Below are 23,232 nucleotides of genomic sequence, written 5' to 3'. Positions count from 1 at the left end.
GCCTTGTGTGAATAGCAACACCCTCTTGGAAGGTTCACACGAGGCACCAGCACCCTGACAAACACCACCTGCCCCAGAGCAGGCCGCGGGAAAGCGACAGAATCGCGGCGCATGAATTCTCACAGCTGCTTGCCAAAAACCCAGCTGATTCACTTTGCATACTTCAGAAAGAGACGATCTTCTCCATGTAAACACATACAGAGCGAACCAACGAACAGACCCCGTTGGGAGATGTACCCGGTTGTCCCGAAACAGCTGTTTCTAGCATGCCTAGATGGCTACCACCGACAGTCCCGCACAGTAGCCAGGTCACTGGAAGGCCAGCGTTGCTTTGGGAACAGAGACGAGAATTCTTCCAGTTAAATGGCGCAGGAGCCGGAAGGAAGGAGAAGCAGCGATATTCTGTGAGTGAGAGAGAAAAACCTAGTTTCTTCTTTTAAAAACAAAAGCACAGAGGCAAATCGTCTAGGGGAGAATCACAGCTCTTCCAATCTGTGACTTGTTTGCATTCAAAATAATCGTTACATAATAAGCATATGTTGTCTTGCAGCAACGTTTTAAACAATTTCTCTAGGACATCTTGACATGTTGTATTCTTTTGATGCAAATCACAATCTTCACTTTGCTTCGGTAAAGCTTAAGCAAGCAAATAGAAGACTAGGAGTTAAGTGTGAGTCCGGAGGGACAGTACGCACAGTTAGGATCTGTAGTCCTTTTTGCTGTATGGCTTATTGCCCAAAATACTATCGATCTCGTGGATAATGGAAGAGGACAGTTTTGGAAGAACCTGGATGCAAGAAACAAAATCAGAAAGCAAGTCAGCAAGGAACTGAGTTCAAGCCACCTGCCAGCTTGCAAGGTCTGAGCTGTGGGCATACACCCCAAAGCCGGCAGGCAAAAGGGGTCCCTGGGGGAGTTTAAGAAGATACAGGGCGGACCTCCCTGGCCTAGTACTCTTGGGAGCTGACTGGGCCTGGACGAGGGATTTTGCTGAACAAGGGAAGGTCATTTCTGGCTGCCTTGCTGCCACACGGGGCTTCCAGGCTCCCTCATGCAGCTCGGCTGAGCCGTACGCCAGGTCCCGCCCCCCGTAGCACACCGGACTCCGTTCCCCATCCGCCCCTGCGGCACCCGTACTCTCTGATCCCGGAACATCAGTGTCCTGCCGGACCACGGATGTTGCTGGACCAGAGTCCCGGCTGAGAGGTGCAGCCTGTATTATTGCGACAGGTACAGCAGGGGCCTGCTGGCCTGGGGAGGGTCACTAGCACCCTGCCCTCGTGATTGCTTTCCACATTGCTTTGGCAAACAAAGGGCAAACGGCTGAAATACAGAATTAAAGGAACCAAATCCTGCAGGAAGCAGGAACACCTTGAATTCACAGCCGTGTAGTGACAGGAACACCTTGAATTCACAGCCGCGTAGTGACAGGAACACCTCGAATTCACAGCCGCGTAGTGACCAGCCAGCAGGGCGGAGGGGCTTAAACAACAGAGCGGTCAGGAGAACTTTGGTAACAAATCGTCTTTTCCCATAACAGATTCTTTCAGTGACCCAGCCGGGTGCAAAGCTCAGCGGTCGGAGTCCCTGGATCTGCCTTCATGGGCGCTAAGACTACTCAGTCACCCGAGGCATATGAGCCACGACGCTACATTAGCCTAATGTGGTAGCCCTCATGGGCAGTAGGTGAAGGGAGGGCTGGGGGAGGCGAGGGGAGGGGAGGGAAGGTGAGAGGAGGGGTGGGTCTGACCTACCCCTTCTGTCGAGGCCCCACCCCCCACAACGGGGAGGGGAGGAGGGCGGGAGGGTGCATGTGCCCCAGCCTCCCTGTGCTGGAGCACAGGGAGGGTGGCCCTGGGGGCGGCAGCACTCTGCCTCAGTGCGCCTACAGCAGGCGTCCAGGGGCAGGGTGTGGGTGGGGCCAGGTGGGGGGCCTGGGAGGGAAGAGCCTGCCCCCGCCTAGCACACCCGCCGCTCAAGGTAGCCTCGTCAATCCTTGCAACCCTCATGCCGCTGCAGAGCTCCCGCCCTGTGCAGAGCTGCGGTCAGGCCAATTCCTGGTTAACAGCGGCCGTGCGCTAGGGAGCGACTTGCTCTCCGTCTTGAGCAAGCCAGCGTCAGGCCCACAGCCCCCCCCTCACGCCCCCCGGCTGTGGGAACTGACCTGTATCGCGCCGATATTCTCCATCAACTGGTCCGCATTGGATGCGCCTAGCAACACCGAGCTGACTCCTTCGTTCCTCAGGCACCAGCCTGGAGGGAGAGAAAGGGTTGGGGTGTCCGTACGTGGGGGGGGAGGGGTTAACGTCTGACGTTCACTCCAAACGGCCCCGACGGGCCAGCGAGGGGAGGAACACGCTTCCCGGGGAGGGAGACGTGCCCCTTGGCTGGGCCTTCTCTGGCCCCGTTGCTCTGAGCTGCGGGGCCCCCGGCCTCCCCGAGTCAATGACCATCGCCCGAGACAGGAAACGGAATTCCGGTCTCCTCGGAGCAGCCTGTCAGGCGAGCAGGCTAACGGGAAGCACGGAGCTGGGACCGAGGCTGGACCTGGGCATTAATGCAGGGGACCATTCGTCTGCGGCACAGCTGGGCCGCGCGCTACCCTCGGCGTGCGCTTACCGATGGCGAGCTGCGGCAGGGTGCAGCCCAGGCGCTCCGCGATGGCTTGCAGCTCCTTCAGCTTGGCCTGCTGCCTCCTTCCCTCTTCACTCAGGATCTTGTCCTTGAGCCACTGGTAGCCCTTGGAAGAGGCACATTGCAGGAGAGGGGAAGAGTCTTTAATGGCCATCTCCTCCCCACCCGCAGCGCTCCCTGGGCCGGCCAGCGCCCGGGGGAAAGGGGCTGCCGGAGACAAAGGGAGCTGCCCTGGGCCCCTCAGCGACATGTCTCCCCCACCTGCCTCTCGTGGCTAGTCTCTCAGTGCCCCGAGGCAGTGCGGGGGGTTCTCCTTGCACTTGGCACATCCACACGCCCTCCTTGCCCCTTCTGCCGTGCCAACTCCCCACCTGGCCGCCAGACCAGCACTACTTCCCATAGGGAGCTGGGCTCTAACCAATGCTCCCTCCAAGCTTTTCCATCCATGTGCGGAATAAAACGTGTTCTGTGCACCAAGGCATGCACAGATGCGCCCCACCAGGAAGCATGTGCTGCCGGCTCTGGGCACTGCGGGCGCTCTGCTAATCAGCTGGGCAGCATTTGAATCTCTCCTGGGTGGCCGCCCAAGCACACAGGGAACATTGGCGGCAGCACCCAGACATTGGGCGCTCCAGAGCGCTTCCTTTCATGCTTCTTGGTCTGGGGGCTGAGTTCCCGCACACCGTCCCTGGGTGGCCCTCAGACAGACTGGAATGCCTTGGCCAAGAGCCAGGTGTGGGCTTTCCTGGTTGTGACCCTTTAGGCAAATTAAAGCTTTGCAGCAGGAGACTAAGGGCAGGCAGACGCCCCCGACAATGCACTGAACCTTGCGGGTGCAGAAGTCGGGGAAATAGGATATTAGACGTATACGGAGAGAGAGGTGGGTGGATTCAGGGTTTTGCCTACAGTGCCTGGTCTTGAATGTGGCGTAAGGCAGCTCAGCAGAGAACTCCTCCGGCCGCCTGCTCACGTGACCTGAAAGCAAACTAGTCCCACGCCGGAGACTGCGTCCTAGGATGTGGCAGGATAAACCCCACACTGGCTGCCAGCCACATGGCCGACCCGGTGGGATTCAGAGCCAGGCTCCCCCCGGCATCCCTCCCCGTTAGCACCCCCCGCTGCGTCCCCCTCACCTTCAGCGAGGCTCTCGAGTAAGGGGGGATCCCCCCGTCGTATTTTCCAGACACGATTCCGCAAGCCAGAGGAGACCAGGTCATGGCGCCGACCCCTGGGAAGAGAGACCATTTGCCACGGGCTCTGCAGGTTCGTGCTGATACCCGGGGAGGGGGGCCCATCAATTGCACACGCCGCTTCTGACCGGTTTGGCCAGTTCACTCGGAGCCCCCAGCAGGAAAGGCTGAAAACAGGAGCCATTTTCCTCTGGGTCCCGTCGGCCAGGGGGCAGATGCCTGGTGCCCGAGCCCTGCTCTGCAGTCCTGCCCTCACAGCGAACCAGCTCAGAGCACAGGAATGAGACAAACGGGTTGGTGGGGGGATGCGAGCTGGGAGCAGGTGCAGCATGGGACGGGGGGGGAGGGGAAGGAATGAGATACTTGGCCATTACCCCGGCCTCTGGCTTTGGAAAGTTTTATTCTTCCTGTGAAGAGTCTAATCCCAGGCAGGACTTCTGGGCCACTGATGCGCAAGGCTATTTTAAGCAGCGGTTCTCAGGGCAGGTTTCAGGGGTTACCAAGCATGGCCTGCGTTTGGCTTTCTGCCCTGGGCCCTAGCGAGTCGAAGCCCTCCCCCTCCTGCAGAACTGCAGCCACAGGCCCCAAACCGCTGTGAAGCTGGACAATGTGGCTTCGCAGGGGGCCTGGTGGCGGGACCTCAGATAACGACCTCGCTTGCTGCACCCTCGCGCCGACCCCGGGCTTTTACACACAGAACGGTTTCTGCGCGCTGCTGGGCTCTAGCGGCGTTATGGCGAGTTGGGGGAAGGTCGGGAACCCGGAGTTGATGGCCCACGCGAGAGCGGGGAGGCATTGGCGCACGATTGTTCACGGGGGAATGCCACAGCATGCGAGTGAGGCCTTGACCCTGCCGGGTGCTGGGCACATGGCCCCAGCCCCCAGCCCACCCCAGCGTTTCAACGCTTCCCACACAAACTGTTTCAGCCTTTCATTTTTAAAAAAGGGTTTGAATAAGATTTCCCTGGGGTCAAATGGGTCCTTCATTTCCACAAGGAACTCCAAACCAATCGGGCTGGCGTTCATTTTTTTCTGGATGGTTTTGGTTTCGCAACCACATGAAAAACCAACTAGTTTCTCCTTGTCTAATATTGCCCTTGGCAGAGCCCAGGAGGAAGCGAACGTGCCCCCGGGGAGAACCCACTCCTCTTCGCGCACACACAGGCATGGTGCAGAACATGGAGACTGCATGAGAGAAGAGCCTTTACACAGCCAATCGCCCCGATACACATGCCAGGCCTTTGGAGAGAGGCCCAAGCCTGGCTCTCAACTTGACAGAGGGCAATTTTGATACCAGACATGTGAGCAATGGGAGCTCCCTGGCCAACCCCAACCCTCCCCATTGGACACCAGGGGCCTTTTGGGAAAGGCAATGCAAAGCTAGGGGCTGGACATTCCCGGCAGCTGAGCTAACGAGTGCCCAGCAGCCTGGGAAGGCGAAAAGCTCCGGGGGCGTTTGTACCTATCTTGTGAAAGAGCTCCGGGAGCTGCACCTCCACCTTTTCCCTCTGGAACATGTGGTACTCGGCTTGCTCGCAAATCGGCGGGATGAGGTTAAACTGCCGCGCCACCGAATAGGCCTCCTGCAAGTGGAGAGAGGGGAGCAAATCAGCATCAGGCCCCACTGCCCCCCAGAGCCGGGGAGACCCCACTGCAGAGGGGCAGGGGCTTTGGGGGCCCCCGCCTGGCTGGGCAGAAGGAGGGACCTCGGAACTTGGAGCGAGCGACCGGTGCAGAAACGGAATTCATTCGGTCCTGCGGCCACACTGGGACTGGAGGGCCCAGCCCATGGGAGAGTCGCCCACTGGCTGGCCCGGGGGGACTTTGCCTTTAAAGGGCACGAGCCCGGCTCTGGGGTCTCTGACTCCGAACGGGATTGCCCACATCCAGCCTGGAAGGTTGTAGGAGGGAGGCGCTCCAGTGACCTGCCCCATGCCCGTCCCTGTCCTGTGCCAGCATGGCCACTACGGCCCTGCCCCGACTCAGCTGGAAGGGACTTGAAAAGGCCCAGATTTGCCCCCAGGGCTGCCGAGATGCTGCTCTGGAGACAGACCGTCGGGGCTGCCACCACGTTTTCAGCGGCACGTGGCTAGGGGGACACGGAGAGGAAAAGGCAACGGGCTGGAGAGTCTCAAGTCAAAGGACTGAGCTCGCAATCACGTGAACTCGCCCAGAAGTCGAAGCAGATGGAGCCAGCAAACCTCGCTGAGCAGGGAGGCGCCAGAGGGGGAATCTCTCAGCAGGCGGCTCATGCTCGTGAGGGGAGAGCAGGGTGGGCTCACGTCACACAGCGAGGACAGGGCTAAGCCGCTCAGGTGTCCTCACCAGCCCCAAAGCCGCTGCCCGGCTGCCTCTGAGTGCACCTCCCTCCCTGGCCAGGGAACCCTTTCCCCCTGCGGCATGAGCCTGGCACACGCTGAGGAGTCGGCCTAGCAGAGCTAAAAATAATCCCAGCTAAAATACGCCTGCAAGCAGTTGGCTCCTGTCTAAGTACATCTCCGTCAACAAGCACTTCCCCCCCACACCGCAGAGAGCAACTGCAGTCCGTGCTGCGTCAGCGGCCCGCCGGCCGTTTCTTCATGGCGGGTCTTCCGGTGCCTGCACTTCAGCAAGAGGCCCGCGCCCGCGCCCCACACGCGTACCATGATCTCCATGGAGCTCCAGCGCGACGTCCCCCAGTACATAGCCATTCCCTGGTTGATAACGTGGGTCATTGCTCGCACTGTCTCTGTTCGAAGGGAAGGGAAGGGAAGGGGGGTTAGCCGGGCGTGCATTGCTAGGGCGACTCACTACATCAAGCCTTTGACACCAAAAGGAACGGGGGCTTGGACGGCACAGACATCTTGCAAGCAGTGTACTTCCAGACTTCCAACTTGGAGACGGGCGTTTTACAAGGACATCAAAAGACAAAACAAACAAACAAACTAACCCCCAAAAGCCCACCCGGAAGAGAGACTGAAACCAACTCCCCGCACGTAGAACTTGCCCAATCGGCCAAGAATAATCACATGCTAAAATAAACCAACCAACAACTGCCAGAGAGAGGGATGGAAAGGGACCGTTTCATGGCTGAAACGAGGGTCAGGAGAAAGGGAGGAATGTGAGTTATGATGCCGTGAGAGCTGAGTTTTACTGAGTTGGTTGTTTTCCTCCAAGCTAAATCCTCCTCCTCCTCCAAAAAGCAACTATTTGCAACGGACCAACAAAATGTAACGAGGTCACAAGCAAACGAGTGAAGCGCAATACAGAATAGTGGAAACCAATGTCCAGTTTCACGGATGCGCACACTCTCTTTTGAGAAGGGAGGTGGGGACGGACAGGAGTCACAGTATATATATGGCACCCACGTTCGGAGGGAGGGGGGAACATCTTCAAGATGCTACAAACAACAGACCTAAAGCCTGGGTTTTCCAGCTGAACAGAGGAAAACCAGGTCCAAGTCACCAGTCTGGAAGAGCTGTCCCAGCAGGGGAGACATTAAAAAAACACAACCACCAATGACAACAAAAGCAACAGTCACAATGTTTCTGGGAGCAGGGCTGGACTTTTTCTGCACGTGTGAGAGCGGGGAGGGACCCAGAAACAGCACAATGCTTGTGCAATTCCCAGCACTTTCCAATCTGGGCGTACTGTCACCACCGCTCTGCTGCACGGAGATCAATGAACCCAACTCCCCAGTCCCCTCAGCTCTCCCTGGGCAACTAGAGACTAGCTCAAACTCCACCCAGCGACTGGAATCAGAAGATTTCAGAGACTGGGGAATACGGGAGGAGCTAGGACAGATGTGTGTTAAGGATGGTTAAAAAACCCTTTATGCTTACAGCTCTGGGTTCACAGCGTTGGGGTTACAGGTTAGCTGCTGTGAACTTTGGAAATGGAATAAGAACAAATTCCTCATTAGAAAACCTCTATTGGCTATGTAAACCAAAGGACAAGTTGTCTTTGTAAACTTTGCAGCTGGTTGCTGGAACCCATTAAGTTAGTTCCAGCACCTCTACCAGCTAAGGGTCAGATGTTTCTGTTTTGAGAGTTATCTCAGGGGTATTTGGTGGGTTTGCCCAAGGCGCTGAACGTAGCGTTGGGTTCAGCAGGGGAGATCTAGAAAAGGCAGCTCCAATACATTGCTTGCAAGGTTGGTTGCGAATGTTGGTTGCGCAAGGAAAGACTGCGAACAAGTGTTTCTAAAGACAATCCATCGACGCCCTGAAAACACCAGCCTGATCTGAGCTGCAATTCAGTGGGATTGTACAAGCGCAGGCTCACACACACTCAGACAAGACAGGCGCATGCGAAGTGTATCCCTCTCTTCGGTCTGTTTCACGGTGGGAAGCGGCCAGTGCGAGGTGTTGGTCTAAGAGCAACGTTAACCATGCTGGAGGATAAAGGCAGACAGGCAATGCAAGCCCTGAGGCTCCCGGCAACATGGGCCCAAGTGTTCTGAATGGCTACTGACTCGCCCTGTCCTCGCTGCGTCAATTAGATTTGGAGACGCACTCTTCAGCGCGGGCTCAACAGCCCCGTTGCTGACACTGGCCCTCAGCAGCTGGGATTTTTCTTAGTGTTAAAAGGGCTTCAGAAAGTAGCCGAGAGTGAGAACATGAAGTTCTCTGACCTGTCTCCACGACCGCCATGGGGCTGCTGCCCGCACATGGCAAACTTCGCCTTGGGACACAGGACGCCGTCCTGCCAAAGATGCTAATTACATTTGTGACATCACTAAGGGGGCAGAGCTTCATTGGGCAGTGGCTTCATGACACAAGGCTAGCAGCTGCCACCCACGTGTGCCCCGTAGCGAGTTCTCTGTCCGTGGTAATGTCACCCAGCTAGCCCTTACCGCCGAGTCAGCCCCGTGCGTCTCTCGGCTGCTTGGGGAATTGCCGCTCCGCAGAAAGCGGAGAATATTTTGCACTCTCCAAAAATTCTCATATCTGGGCTGAGACCCATTCTCATATCTGAGCCTGGACGTTTTTGGCTCTGAGGAAAGGATGGTTAGGAAATTCTCAGCATACAGGAGCAGGTAGATGGGGAGAGGCCAGATGTCCGGAGCTTGGACTTTCATGAAAAGAGACTTAGATTGGTAACAATTTCTGGAAAGGCCAGGAGTGGGCGAGGCAGCAGGCCAGCCTTCTAGCTGTCCGGGGCAAAACCTGCTTGTGGCACCCGGTCCAAGTAGCTGGAGGCTCCATCAGGGCAGGGCGTGGGAGGCCGCCTCTGCCCAAGACACGGGATGAAATCGTGACCTTACTGATGTGGAGTTTCGCCATTAACTTCAGTGAGGCCAGGTCCTCATCCCGTCTCTACAACTGTCACAGGCCAGGAGTATTTAAAGAAAACACTCCAGCCAAACACCCTCGGCCCCCGGAGAGGCAGAGAAACAAGGGCAAACACACCCAATCTTCTCTTCTATCCTTCGCCACAACCTGCCTCTTGGTCTCTTGTTTGAAGTCTCTGCCCCAGAGAGCTTGCAGTTTGCTTATATTCAGCTTCCATCTAACCTGCTACGGATACCACATTAGCAAAACCCACCATCCTCCTCATTTTGTTTCTCTTAGCTTACGTGAGGCCAGTGAAAGAGGTGCCAGAGAGCCGGAGTCTCAATCTGCCAGTTACCACAGGAATTTCTCGCTTCACTTCTATACCTCAAACACACTGCTGCTGCCCCGTTGTGTTGCTTTCTTTTATTGTTTAGAAACACTGTTGGGCGTCCCTGTCCAGGCTCTCAGCCAAGGGGGAACCATGCAGCCTGCGTCGGAAGCCAAGGCATACACTCATGCCGAGGAGAGGAGCAAAAAGAAAAAGTCCCACCAGGCTCCACATGTCCATCCCATGCACAGACACAATGCGACAATTTAGCGAAGTGCTGGGCTTGTGCCAACTAAAGGGTTCCATAGAAATAAAATCCGGCAAGTCTGTAATGTCTCTCGCAAAAGATCTCAAACCATCACCAGGAGGAAGAGGAGCCCTTCGTAAGCAGGAGGAGCAAGGACTGTCAGAGCTGGGCAAAATGGGCATTTCTTACGTTTCAGGAACAGACTCAAGAGGCTGCTTACAGCTGGTGTCACATTTGGTCATTAGCTGCATTCCACTTGCCCCTTTAATTTATCAAGTCCCCTTGGCATGGAACATGGAGACTTACTTTCCCAGTTCCAGTCACTAAGGCCTGAAGAACCATATGGAAAGTAAATGGCAGTCGGGGTTCACTTCAGTAATGAAAAGGAGCAGAAGCCAGAATGCGCCTTTGGGACTGAAAGGCTAATAGACTGGGGTAGCTCTATAACCGGCTAAATCATTTTTGACAGCTGTGAATATGTACCAAACTAGTGCTGGTAAAGGGTTGCACCCACATCCCTGGAAATGTGACTCCAAACAGGTCTGAAAATTCTGCCCCTTGATTTTAATGTAGTATTTGGTCAAAATTTGCCAGCACATGGAGCATAGTTGCAGAGTTTTGCCCAACCCTAGTACATACTTATTAACAAAAATTAATCCAGCCGCATTCCTTACGCCAGTCCAAGCACACTGAAAGGGGTGAAGAAATCAGCATAACACGGACTAGTCAGTTACTGAAACAACAACTTTGGTAGCCAATTCATTCAACTTACCAATCCATTTTTTTTCTGATGCGAATATAAACTTTGCAGCATTCCACCCACACTGGGGGCTTTACAGGGAATAGCCTCATGGACTCTAAAACCTCTGGGGGAGGAATACAACAACCTACTCGTTCGCCTGGACTCCTGATTTGTTCACCTTGATCCCTGAACTGCTCTGCTCCAACATCACAAGTATGTTAGGAACAGGCACCATGTTATTTTAATGAACCAACAAATGAGGCTTTAATGCAGAATTTCAAACTTAGGGGCCTTCCTGTTGGACAGACAAGCATAGCAGAAAATGGCACATCATGCACTGAACAAAGGAAAGGAACAAAAGAATGAAGTGACATGAATCGAGGGAAGAGAGAACTAAACTGTTTTGCTTTTTTACTTGCAAGATGTTCTCAAAGGCAAGGGGTTTTTTTTGTTTGTTTGTTTTCCTTTGTGCATTTTATGGAGAAGTTTGCCATTGGGAAAAGGAAATAGTGTAAATAAAAATACAGAGTCCGTCCCATAAAATGCTGTTTGGACACAGAAGTCAATATTCGGACGGTGGGTACGATGTACCTTCTATGATGAATGTTCTTGACTTGGAAGAACTAAATGGGTCCCCTGGTGATAAAAGAAAGATTTAAAGAGACCAGAGTTTACAACTGCTGGCATATTACAAAGAACGGCATGACAAAAGGCTATGGGGCTGGAGGAAAAATCATCCCCTACCAAAGCATCATTAAAATGGGGGAGGCGGGGGATTATTGTTGCGGGAGGTTTGTGGTTGGCTTGTTTACATATGCTGAACACATTAACACATGAAACAATTGCTACAGAATGGAAAACACACTGCAACTAAAAGCCTGTCAGCGAAACCATGATTAAAACACTCAAAAGATCAATAAATAAAATTCAATGAAAAAATTCAGACCGGTTTGACTCGTAAGATGTTACACAAACAAGGAATGAGCTTTGTAATCCAGAAAAGGGACAGGACGTGAAACGAGAGACGTTAGAGCGGCTGCCCGTGCCGCAAAGGGACGCACTGCTAGCACAGCACCCTGGGAAATTATGATAATGAGAGGAAGCCTAGTTATTCATTGTACTACCCTAGTACCTAGGAGCCTGGTCACGGGGACCCTTTGTGCTGGGTTCTCGGCAAACACCAAAGGAAAAGGGCGCTCATGCAGAGAGAAGCTTGTATTTCCTCGAGTCCCCGTTCTGCCTGCAGCACAAATCCCAATGGGACAAGGATAGCTTCTCGTTAGCCCTCGGGGGTCCTCTGGGGGCCCAGCCCAGCCCCCAACACTCATTCAGGCCCGGGAAGCCTCAGTGTAAGAGTTTCCCCATGACGTCGAGCAAGGGGACCCTTCCCCGAGAAGCCCTTTGCCTGCGCCCCTCTATTACACTCGGCGGGAGAGGAAGAGGCTGTTCTGCTAGTGAAGCCAGGGTGGTCTGGTGGCCCGTGGCCAGCGCTACACTCCTGAGAGGTCGCTCCCGACTCACGGACACAAAGAGCGAGACCGCTGTGAATCCGGCAGGCTGGGGGGGAGAAGGGGGCGGCAGAACCTACCTTCCATGGGCGTGTTGGGATCGGGTCTGTTAGCGAACACGACATCCACGTACTCCAGCTGCAGCCGTTCCAAAGAAGCCTTCAGCCCTGGGGAGGAGCGAATAGGGACAAGCGACCGTCAGGCACGTCCCCCCAGGGAGCACCCTGCTTCTGCCGCAGTAGCCAGACCTCCGAGCTCCTTCAAACCCAGGCTCGGGAGAGCTGCTCCAGACATGCCCACAGTCCAGAGATCACGGATTTGCTCAGAGGCTAACCCAGGGCATTTCAAGAAAGCACATGTGTGAAGTGAAGCGCGCTGAGTTCAGCGGGGATACTCCGACGCGTAACGTTAAACGGGGATACTCAGACGCGTAACGTTAAGCACGTTAAGTGGGGATACTCAGACGCGTAACGTTAAGCATGTTAAGTGGGGATACTCAGACGCGTAACGTTAAGCACGTTAAGTGGGGATACTCAGACGCGTAACGTTAAGCATGTTAAGTGGGGATACTCAGACGCGTCACGTTAAGCACGTTAAGTGAGGATACTCAGACGCGTAATGTTAAGCATGTTAAGTGGGGATACTCAGACGCGTCACGTTAAGCACGTTAAGTGAGGATACTCAGATGCGTAACATTAAGCACGTTAAGTGGGGATACTCAGACGCATAACATTAAGTGGGGATACTCAGATGCGTAACATTAAGCATGTTAAGTGGGGATACTCAGACGCATCACGTTAAGCACATTAAGTGGGGATACTCAGACGCGTAACATTAAGTGGGGATACTCAGACGCGTAACATTAAATGGGGATACTCAGACGCGTAACATTAAGCATGTTAAGTGGGGATACTCAGACGTGTAACGTTAAACACGTCAAGTAGGGATACTCAGACGTGTAACGTTAAGCACATTAAGTGGGGATACTCAGACGTGTAACATTAAATGGGGATACTCAGATGCGTAACATTAAGCATGTTAAGTGGGGATACTCAGACGTGTAACATTAAACACGTCAAGTAGGGATACTCAGACGTGTAACGTTAAGCACATTAAGTGGGGATACTCAGACGTGTAACGTTAAATGGGGATACTCAGACGTGTAACGTTAAATGGGGATACTCAGACGTGTAACGTTAAGCACGTGAAGTGGGGATACTCAGACGTGTAACGTTAAATGGGGATACTCAGACGTGTAACGTTAAATGGGGATACTCAGACGTGTAACGTTAAGCACGTTAAATGGGGATACTCAGACGTGTAACGTTAAATGGGGATACTCAGACGTGTAACGTTAAATGGGGATACTCAGACGTGTAACGTTAAGCACGTGAAGTGGGGATACTCAGACGTGTAACGTTAAATGGGGATACTCAGACGTGTAACGTTAAATGGGGATACTCAGACGTGTAACGTTAAGCACGTCAAGTGGGATACTCAGAGGGTTATGTTTAAGGGACAGAGTCATATGCAGGGTCAAAGCAGACATGCCCTCTCTCACCTTCTATGATGTGTTTTCTGGACAATCCCCTCTCAGTCTCTGCTCTGAAAAACAACAGGTCCACGTTAGCAGCGTACAGCGCAACTGGGCCATTTCCGGCTGTTGGTGAGACTGGCCCGTGGTACTTACTTTCCTCCCCAGAAGATTTTGGTGGTGATGACCAGGCTGGAGCGCCTGCCAAGAGACACAGAAAGACACTGCATAAAATGTGCCAAGCCAAGGTTCACACGCTCTCTTTTGCTTTGGGGCGCTTCTGGGTGCCCACCCCAATACTCACCCCCCAGAGGAGACTCGCCTACAGCGTCCAGGGACGTCCCATCTCACTGCTCTGTGGTCTGCGGGGAGCTAGAGCCAAGCACTGCTCCCTGTCATGCTGGGGCAAAACCAGACTAATTCTAATGGCCTCGCGGTGGAGTCACTGCTGACTGAGCCCAGTGGAAGTGAGGAGAGTCTCAGGCCTTAGTGATACACTCAGCAGGTTGACCGGAGCCCTCCCCCAGCCCAGATCCGGGAGCTAACCCAGGGCATGAGAGAGCCGTCTGGAGGGCGAGGTTGCAACGCGTGAGAGCAGCGTCTAGGAGCACAAAGCCCAGTGGAAATCACAGAGGCACTTTGGAAAGTCCCAGCCTTGGGTCTGGCCCGGTAGCCCAAAGTCGCTCTGCTTGCAGGCCATCCACCAGGCCATAGCATGGTGACTGTTAGGAGAAACTGCTGCCTGTGCTGCCTCTCGGGAGCTTACGGAAATAGCCGCCCGGGTGCCAGTGCCTGCTCCCGGCTCAGGGGCTGTTTGAAGAAAAGGCTTTATCCGCAGGTCGGAATAAAACCATTTGGGCTCTTCCCCCCGTGTCGCTGGCAGCTAAAGTCAGACCATGCCCCACAGCGGTGCCCACAATCCTTTCCGGTGGTGGAACACGGGCACTGGCAATGCTCCTGGAGCAAAAGCTGCCACCATGTGACACGAGGCGTCTGCGCCACAGCCCAGGCACGCCGAGCCTGAGGAGACGGAAAGCACCGCGTGTGACCGCAGGCATCAAGTGTCTCCAGCCACAGCGGTCTGGCCATGCGGCTACTCTGGCGGCCTAAAACCAGTGTGCGTGGCGAGACGGGCCGGGGCGCTCGGGGGGCTATAAAACTACGCAGCCAAGAGGCACAAATGGCACAGAGCAAACTGCTCAAAATGTTGGAAAAAACAGAGGAGAAATAGGCATGGGACGGATGGGAGGGGCATTCCCCGTTTTTGACAGCCCAGCATTCAGCAACGAAGGGGTTAAACCCAGAGGAGTGGGAAGCCAGGAAGTGCTGGCAGGGAGCCTGCAGAGCCAGTGGGAGGAAAGTGAGAGGTTGGAATTGAAAGCTGAAGTTCTGTGCATGGTCTGGAAGGCTATGTCTACACTGCAGGCTTCTGGCGCAAGAACTGTATTGCACAAGAACACGCCCACACTGCCATGTGCTTTTGTGCAAGAGCCTCTATGGCAGTGTGGATGGTCTCCTGCGCAAGAAAGCTCTGATGGCCATTTTAACCATAGGGGCTTCTTGTGCAAGAAACCCCTGTGCCCCTCCACACTGAGCTCTTGGGCAAGAGGGCTTATTCCCTGTGGGGAGAGGAATAACTCTTGCGCAAGAAGCCATCTGTTCTGACGCTTTACTGTAAATTTACTTGTGCAAGAACGTGCGTGCAATGGAGAGGCTCTGCACGTTTTTGCGCAAGAATGTCCATTCTTACGCAAAAAGCCTGAAGAGTAGATGTAGCTGGAGAGAAAAAGCTGGGAGAGACGGACCCAACCTTGGGAGCCAGACATGGACTTTCTAGCACTAGTCACGTCTAAAATGGACGGAACCTTGGAATAACACGTGAGTAGACAGGGAATGTGCAGTTAGACACAATCAGGGTTGGTGTTTTTGTCGTTTCTGGTTTGTTAACGCTGTGCTGAGCCCAAGTTCTCCTCCCCCTCACTGTAACTGAAGCTGAATCCCAGGGAAGCAATTCTCTGTGTTTTAATCTGTTTTTCTCAGTTGCTCTAACACCTGGCAACCAAGTCTGCTTTACCAAGTGTGTCTTTTTTGTTTGGTTAATAAAATCACCTTTTTAAAGACTCTGCTGATTCCTGTGTCCTCTAAGGCAGGAGGGTTGGTGGCACGTGGCTGGGACTGAGAGGTCAGCTCTGAGAAATTACAGTTTGCTTTCAAGCTCTCTCCTGAGGGAGGTGAAAAAGCTGGGGGTGCGCCGCTGGGAGAAATTCCCAGGTGAGTCTTCTGGGCTCAGAAAAGAGGCTTTGCACTTGGGCGGTGATAGCCTCCCGCCCAAGGCCAGGGAACCTGTGACGGGGGAGTTTGTAAGCAGGAGCCTCTAGCGGCAGGGTATTTATAAAGTCTCTTGCGGGCCCCCCGCCGTCTGCACTCAACACGCCCGAGTCGGGGGAACAGCCGTGACAAGGCGCATGGAGTGCTGAGGTTTGCCATTGAGCGCTGACAAGAGTGCTCCTCACGGGATTTGCTAATAAGTCAATTGCCTCTAATTACCGGGAGGTGCAGTCACATGGTAATTAACGCAACGAGACAATCTTGGTGGGACAAGTTGACAAGTATAAATAATTGAGTGGGAAAAACGTCCCCGGCAACCAGAGAGAGGGTTGAGAATTGTGGCATTCTGACAGGAAGGAAATACAGACCTTCTGACAGCGCCACGCTGATGAATGATTCATGCACAACTGCAGCGCGCTGGCATTTGAAGTCACTCTCCTAGTGGCTTTTACAAATGGAGATTGTTTCAAACCTCCCCCGAAGAAATGCCACTGGGCTCTGATCCAGCCGGCACAGGGGAGGGGTGCCAGGGTGGGCTGCCCTGACAAGCCCTAAGCGTCTCCATCAGGAAAGGGAATGGAGATGTACTGGGGGAGGGGGGAGGGGGGGACTGGGATTAAGAGACCTTGTCTTGCTTGAATCTGGCATGCACACTGGGCCCCAGAGCTACCCGAAGACTGGCACAGTGTTATCACCAAATGCGGCCACAACAGCTCTCTTTTCACCCACAGGATCAAGTCCAGGACAGGCAGCAGCAAAAAAAAATGACTTTACCCTGCCTCCCTCCTGCCCCACAGGGAGCACCGCTAGGGACCAGAGAGAGGATTTCAGGCTCCGTGTTCCAAATGTAGTGCTCCCGGATGTACCACTCCCAGCAAATCACAGCAGTTATGTGACTCGTCACCTTGCTACCCACCTGTAATTTCCTTCCTTCCACACCACACAGAGGCTACGTCTAGATGCAGGCTTCTTGCGCAAGAAGCTTTTATCGGAAGAGATCTTCAACAAAAACTTCTTGCACAAGAGCGTGTCCACACTGGAAAAGCGTATCAAAAAAGCGATGCGCTTTTGCGCACGAGAATGTCCTGACTGCCTGGACGCTCTCTCAAAAGTAAGCTCTGATTGCGACGCACGGAATGGCCACCAGGGCACCTGTGCGGTTTCCTCTTTCCACGCAAAACCCCCCTCTTCCCCGTCCACACACACCTTTTTCCGAAAGAGCTCTTTTGCAAAAAGGCTTCTTCCTCGTAGAATGAGGGATACCTACGCCGGAAAAACCCCTCTGTTCTTTTGATTTTTTTGCGCAAAAACACGCTTAAGGTGTGGACGCTCCACAAGTTTTCGGAAAAATGGCCGTTTTTCCAAACAATCTCTGTTGTGTAGACATAGCCAGAGTAGTTATCAAGGAAACTGCCCAGGGCATAAAAGGAAAGCACTTTGGGTCTAAAAGGGCACGTGACCTAGGGAAGAATAAAATTACCTCCAACCTTTCTTCTTAATAATATTTCCCAACACCACTTCAGCCCTGCAACAAGAGCGAGAGAAACAAATGACGGTTTCATCGGAGCGGTATAGAAATGAGGTCTAACCCATTTTGGACATGGACCCTAGAGGTATCCCATGTAGTTCAAACCCCTGGCGTTAGGATACCAAGGACAGCGAGACAATTGGAGGCAAAAGATGCTTCCCCATCCGCTGCCCACTCGTATGCGTCTCCTTGGGCGCTCAGGCAGGGCTGTGCCTTGGTCAGTCATTGGCACTGCAACGCAGGATCAAGTGACAGCTGGAATTTTCTTGGCATTTGCCAGGGGCGCAGATAAAAATATCCTGGCCACAGGGAACGCGATTTCCCCTTCCTTTGCACGGCACGGCGATGTACAAACCCTCTCTCTGCAGCTGCTTGGTACACGGCTCCACAACAGCGAGGGGACCAGAATGCAACAGTTATTCATACCCTCCATCGACCAGAGCCACATCCTCCTGGGAGGTTCACTTAGCCCTCCCCTCCCTTCCTCCCAAGCCTACTTCTCATGGGGCTCGTGGCAGCCACAGGCCTTCAAGCTCAGTACTACGCCACCCAGCGCCTCAGCTTCTTTTGTCCTGACCAGCGGAGCCCACCGGTGCAAGGAGAGGGCTGGCTGGGCAGAACGGGACGTGTTCCCATTCCCGGAGCTGAGCCCACGAGCCATACGGTGGCTCGAGGCAGATAACTGCAGGACTTGGCTATTCAGATGTGTCCTGAAATGGCCCCTTTTCTTTAGGGGGAGGAAAGAGGCAAGAGAGATTCAGGGTGTTTGCTAGTGGGATGTCCCCCCCATTTTCTCAGACAAGAGAGACAGTAGTTATGGGAGACGAAAGCCAGAGGGGAGAGAGAGATTCTCCCTTCATACATAACCCCTCTCTCACCCACTCCTAGCCCAGAGACGGCTCTCCATTGCCTTCCTTCAGGAGTAACTCATAGCCTTTGCTCAGACCTGCTCCCTTTGACTTTGGCAGGCTGCTGCAGGACTGATTCCTCCAACATTTCTATTCTGAAATAAACGTGGGGCCTTGACATAAGAACTAGGGGTCACCAAATGAAATGAACAGGCAGCAGGTTTAAAACAAACAAAAGGAAGTTTTTCTTCATGCAGCACACAGTCAACCTGTGGAACTCCTTGCCAGAGGATGTTGTGAAGGCCAAGACTTTAGCAGGGTTCCAAAAAGAGCTAGATCGTTTCATGGAGGTTAGGTCCATCAGTGGCTATTAGCCAGGATGGATAGGGATGGTGTCTCTAGCCTCTGTTTGTCACAAGCTGGGAATGGGTGACAGGGGAGGGATTCCCTGGTCTGTTCATTCCTTCTGGGGCACCCGGCATTGGCTGCTGTCGGCAGACAGGACCCTGGGCTAGATGGACCTTTGGTCTGACCCAGTGTGGCCGTTCTTATGTTGATCATCGTGCTGGGTTTAATTTGTGAGGCTTGTTCCTATTGGGCACGGCTGTGCCCACCACCGGTAGGAGCCCAAGTTCCCGTGTGGCCCAGAGGCGAGGCAGCTACCTCCTGAGGTCTGGCAGGAACAGTCAGCGCAACTGAACGGACCTTCGCTTTTGGCCACAACAGGCATATTTTGTTCCTGGGCAATTTAATTCTGAATGGGCTATTTTTCATGAAAGCGATTAGACGCTACACTCTGGAGCCCCCAGACACAAAGTCACCGGGTGTCTTCAGACACAGACGGGAAACCTGACCCTTAATCATGGACATACCCAAAGAGACTCGCCTGACGCGTCATTTGATTTGTCTGCGTGGTACAAGCGCCTAGGAATTGAAGCTGAGACGCCGAACGCTCAGACTGCGAGGGCCTTCCTTTCGCACAGCCACTGGAACGTTCCACGACACCACCATTCCCTCGCATTTTTCCACCCGTGTGCGGAATACATTTTGTTATGTGCACCAAAGCCTGTGCGGACGTGCACCAGCAGTAGAAACAAGCTGCCAGCCGTGGGCACTTTGCTGATCAGCTGGGCAGCATTTGAATCTCTCCTGGGTGGTCGCCCAAGTGCTCAGTTTAATCGTTCTGGGTGCAGCTCACCCAGACGGCCAGCGGAGCTTGCTCTGAGCTAGGAAGGACGAGGACGTTCCCACTTCACAGGCTTTGCCGCAGATCAAATGCGCCCTGCACTGCTCCTGCTGCACTGCTGTCGCCATGCGTGCCCTGCATCGCTCTCCTCTTCGACACTGCACAGCAAACACCCCCCTCCTCCCGCATCCCACGGCTCCAGCGTTCTCCCCTCTATTAAAAACGAGCCATGGAAAATACTGAGAGATGTGGAAAGGATGGGGCTGCTCAACCCCCGGGACCCTGCTGGCCCAGGCTGTCGCACACAAAGGCAAGAGACCGGCCAGCCCGGCCCGGTGGCACACAGCCAGATTCGGAGCCCCTGCTAGCAATGCGCCCGCAAATGCCACAGGAGCCTGGTGGGAGCCGGCACGAGGCCTCTGCCTCGTCTATTGTGTTTCCATCCGCAGCAGGCAGTGACATTTTGTTAACAACGGAGACCGGCTCAGTGGCTTGTCATTGATGGAATCTATGGCACCCCTCTCGGGCTGGCCGCAGACCCTCGTTTTGCTTGGTCCCGGTGACACCTGTAAAGTGCTGGGCAAAGTCGGCGCCTGTTACACTAGTGATAGCAGCCCAAACACCATTGCCCATCCATTTGCACAAGCCAGATCCCCTGAAAACCTCGGCCTTCTGAATCTCCAGTTCTTCCGAGCGGGGTCCCATTTATCAGTTCAATCACCCCCCCTCGGTTCCTTAGCAATTCGCTTTGTCCAGGCAAGGGACATGGGGGCAGCTCATCTCTACTTGCATCCCCTGGTTAGAAGCGTAGAAGGTACCTACTTCCCGGCAGCGTAGACCTCTGCTGTGTCAAACAGGTTAATGCCATTGTCGTACGCTAAAGTCATCAGCTGCTCTGCCATCTGCAAAGAGACATTTGTAACGTTTACGGCGAGCCCGTCCTAGACAGCAGGAGCCCAAAACCCCTTGGCACGAGCAGCCGATCAACAAAACGTACGTGTCACACAGCCCACGGTAACCGCTTATTAGCTGCCTACAGCTGACCCTGTAAGTCGTTGATCTGATTATTTCAATGCCTAACTTTAGGCAGCCAGCTTTGAAAAGGTTGGCCTCACCGTGCGGAAATACTACGCAAATTGCACGTGATGCATTTTTCTGTACCGTGTGTTTTGTCCCATATCAGCAGGCACTCGGTTGTTTATGAATATAGAAGAGGGACCCTAAATACACACTGCAATGTGATTTTTCTCCTCCCTGTTTTATAATCCAGTGTTCAGAAACCTGATTCCAGGATATTAGTTCAGACTACAGTGGACATCTGCTGGCTCGGGAGAACTGTGATGGAAATATTGCATTGCACATACTTACTGAACAGAATGGAAAACGTGTCCTGAACCCACGGCTATAAAGTTGCCTTCTAATCTGTATTACCAGGAAGGAATACAGCTGCAGCATGTGTTTCAGAAATATTACCATGAACTGACTACATCTTCTGAAAGAGTCTGGCTTCACAGAAACAACCCAACTGAAAAACGTCACATCCCCATGAGATGCATGTCCCAACGCCCTTGTACAATGTGACAGAGCTGTACCTGGTTTCTGGGAATGTTTGCTGGAATAAAAATCAGGTGATAAATTCAGCAGTGTTTGTGTTTACCACAGCAAATCTGTTTACAGACTCGGGTGTTTGTAGAAAGTAATTTGAGACTATGTGCTCAAGATGAATTTCGAGCCCTCACACACAACTTTTAGTAAAGAAAGGCTGGTGCTAACACTTACACTCACCAAGTCAGCTATCAGAAAAACTACCATGTGACCCGTGTGTCCAGTCAAACTAACCAATGCACTTCAAGTTTTGAACGTCAGGTAGTTGGAACAAGCAACTCATGAGCAAACTACTCCTGGAACAATTGTGAAAAATATTTGGTGAATAATTTCCAAAAACAAACGAAATGCAAACCAATGATGTCCTACAAATTCTTTGCTCGGCAGTAAGTACTAGTCCTGGTGGATAATAATTAGCCAAGGAAAGGCTACATTTTGTTTCTTTTGGCCTTTATCATAACCATGAATCTAGCTAATCTGAAAAGCAACTTGAAAGATGTCAGACGAACCGGAATAGTTAGGCATCTCTGTAGTGAAAATAGGCAAATCATATGGAATCGTTATGCATTATGAAGATTTCCCATGACATTGGTAGATGGTTTTGAAGTGACTTAAGACAACAGGCAGAACTAGAGTCCTGACTCTCCTGTCACTGATTTACAACACAATAGTGTTCAGAAGCAAACGGAGACTGAAACAGGAATAGTGTCTTTGACTTATGGAGTAGGCAGGGTAAAACACGGGACAAATCTCACCTCGTCTGTAATCTGCCCTCCGAATGTCACCCATGTTCCTATAAAGGGAAAGAAGGAAAATACTCATTCTGCAAACGCAAAACACATGCAACTTTCACTCTGCTCTGAATGGCACTGAAGACACGGAAAAGGGAGCTCCAGAGCCAATTAGTCTGTAGGTCACTAACGGAGAAACACGGGACCAACCCAAACACAGGCAGCTAGCCAGGCAGCACCAATGTGGCCCTACTGATCTGCCTTCTGAGATGTGAAACATCCCTGCCCAGAGCCTTGGGATGGGGGACTGAACCTGCATCTCAGGGCCCTCCTTTCTCTCGTGGGTCACTTAAGCTACGTCTACACTGCACAGTGATTTCGGAAGAAGCTATTCTGGAACAGTTATTCCAAAATAGCTTATTTCAGAATAGCCTCAAAATGGGTCTGAGGCCGGCTTCCCTAATGTAGACATGCTCTCTCGATTTAGAGCCCCAGGAGGAATCACTTAAAAGGGCCCTGGTGAGGGACTATTTCGAAATAGCAGCAGTGGAGCGTCTACACGGGCCTTATTTCGAAATAGCTATTTCGGAAGAGGCGTTATTCTTCGTAGAATGAGGTTTAGAGATGTCGGAATGAGCCGTGCGTTATTTCAAAATTATTTCGAAATAACGGAATTGCCGAGTAGACGCTCACATAGTTATTTTGGAATAACGGCCGTTACTCCAAAATATCTTTGCTGTGTAGACACACCCTTAGACGGTCTGCCTCTTTCTCTCATTGTGTTTGCCCAACTCGGGCAGAAGACTTGTCACCTGGATGGATGCTCCAGGGTACCAGCTGCTAGGGCTCTCCAGCACCTTCTTGCCAGGTCAAGTCCTCTCTCCAAACCGGGATGGAGCATTGTACTTCCACCCTTGCCAGCCATTTGCAACTCCCCAGCCAACCACCTGGAGGGAAGAGCCGACCAACCCACTTCCCAACTGCTAATGGAGACGAGTCTGCATGTGAAGACCCCTCTGCCTGGCGTTACAGCACGAACCACCAGATCTGGAACCTGCAAGAGTTCATCTGTTTGCCATTTCCTCGGTGCAGATTTGCCGTATCTGTGCTACTCTGGAGAGTGGTTACCCAGAAGCACCGAAGAAGCAGAACTCCATTCCCCCACCTGGCCAATTTGTTTCATACATCACAAAGAAGCCCGAGGGAGCCCAATTGTCCTTTGCAGGTCACGGCCGAGCTTTAAATGGAGGGTGGCCTTTGTCCTCACTGAGGGCTGGTGTCTTTGCAAGCCAAATTCTACTGTGATGCGCGCCGTGCCAAAGCGCTCGACAATCCTGTGCAGCAAATGCACAAAAGGTTCTTTCCACGTACTTCAAAACAGCATGAGCACCTGGCACTCTTGAGATGCAAAGAGATGCCTGTTGGTGAACCCAGCCCAAGTAAACCTGCCACCGCCATGCATCTGAATTCAGAAAAGCAATCCGGGACAGAGCCCTACGTGCACAGGAGGACTTCAGAGCCTGGTGATCATGCTAGTCTGGGAGGCCACGATCCAGACCGACAGGGGG

At 53.1% G+C, this 23,232-nt stretch overlaps 1 protein-coding gene across 14 annotated transcripts in view; it reads right to left on the bottom strand.

The window, feature by feature from the left end:
- Positions 1 to 466: 466 nt before the first annotated feature.
- The window catches only part of KCNAB2 (potassium voltage-gated channel subfamily A regulatory beta subunit 2), a 114,482-nt gene continuing 91,716 nt past the window's right edge, over positions 467 to 23,232 (bottom strand). For 13 of the 14 annotated variants that reach the window (XM_075906454.1, XM_075906463.1, XM_075906458.1 and 10 more), the window contains 12 exons: positions 21,689 to 21,726; positions 20,151 to 20,230; positions 17,247 to 17,291; positions 13,595 to 13,639; positions 13,466 to 13,509; positions 11,985 to 12,071; positions 6,467 to 6,552; positions 5,287 to 5,407; positions 3,768 to 3,862; positions 2,620 to 2,740; positions 2,165 to 2,253; positions 467 to 787 (listed from right to left, as the gene is read on the bottom strand). In XM_075906454.1, the coding sequence (XP_075762569.1) occupies positions 698 to 787; positions 2,165 to 2,253; positions 2,620 to 2,740; positions 3,768 to 3,862; positions 5,287 to 5,407; positions 6,467 to 6,552; positions 11,985 to 12,071; positions 13,466 to 13,509; positions 13,595 to 13,639; positions 17,247 to 17,291; positions 20,151 to 20,230; positions 21,689 to 21,726 (941 nt within the window). In that variant the 3' untranslated portion in view covers positions 467 to 697. The remainder of the gene's footprint in view (positions 788 to 2,164; positions 2,254 to 2,619; positions 2,741 to 3,767; positions 3,863 to 5,286; positions 5,408 to 6,466; positions 6,553 to 11,984; positions 12,072 to 13,465; positions 13,510 to 13,594; positions 13,640 to 17,246; positions 17,292 to 20,150; positions 20,231 to 21,688; positions 21,727 to 23,232) is intronic. The other variant, XM_075906457.1, reaches the window with a different exon arrangement.

This window comes from Pelodiscus sinensis, chromosome 23 (genome assembly GCF_049634645.1).
Source record: "Pelodiscus sinensis isolate JC-2024 chromosome 23, ASM4963464v1, whole genome shotgun sequence".
Taxonomy (NCBI): domain Eukaryota; kingdom Metazoa; phylum Chordata; order Testudines; family Trionychidae; genus Pelodiscus; species Pelodiscus sinensis.
Note: the sequence above shows the minus strand (reverse complement) of the source record. Positions and strands in the feature narration are given on the sequence as shown.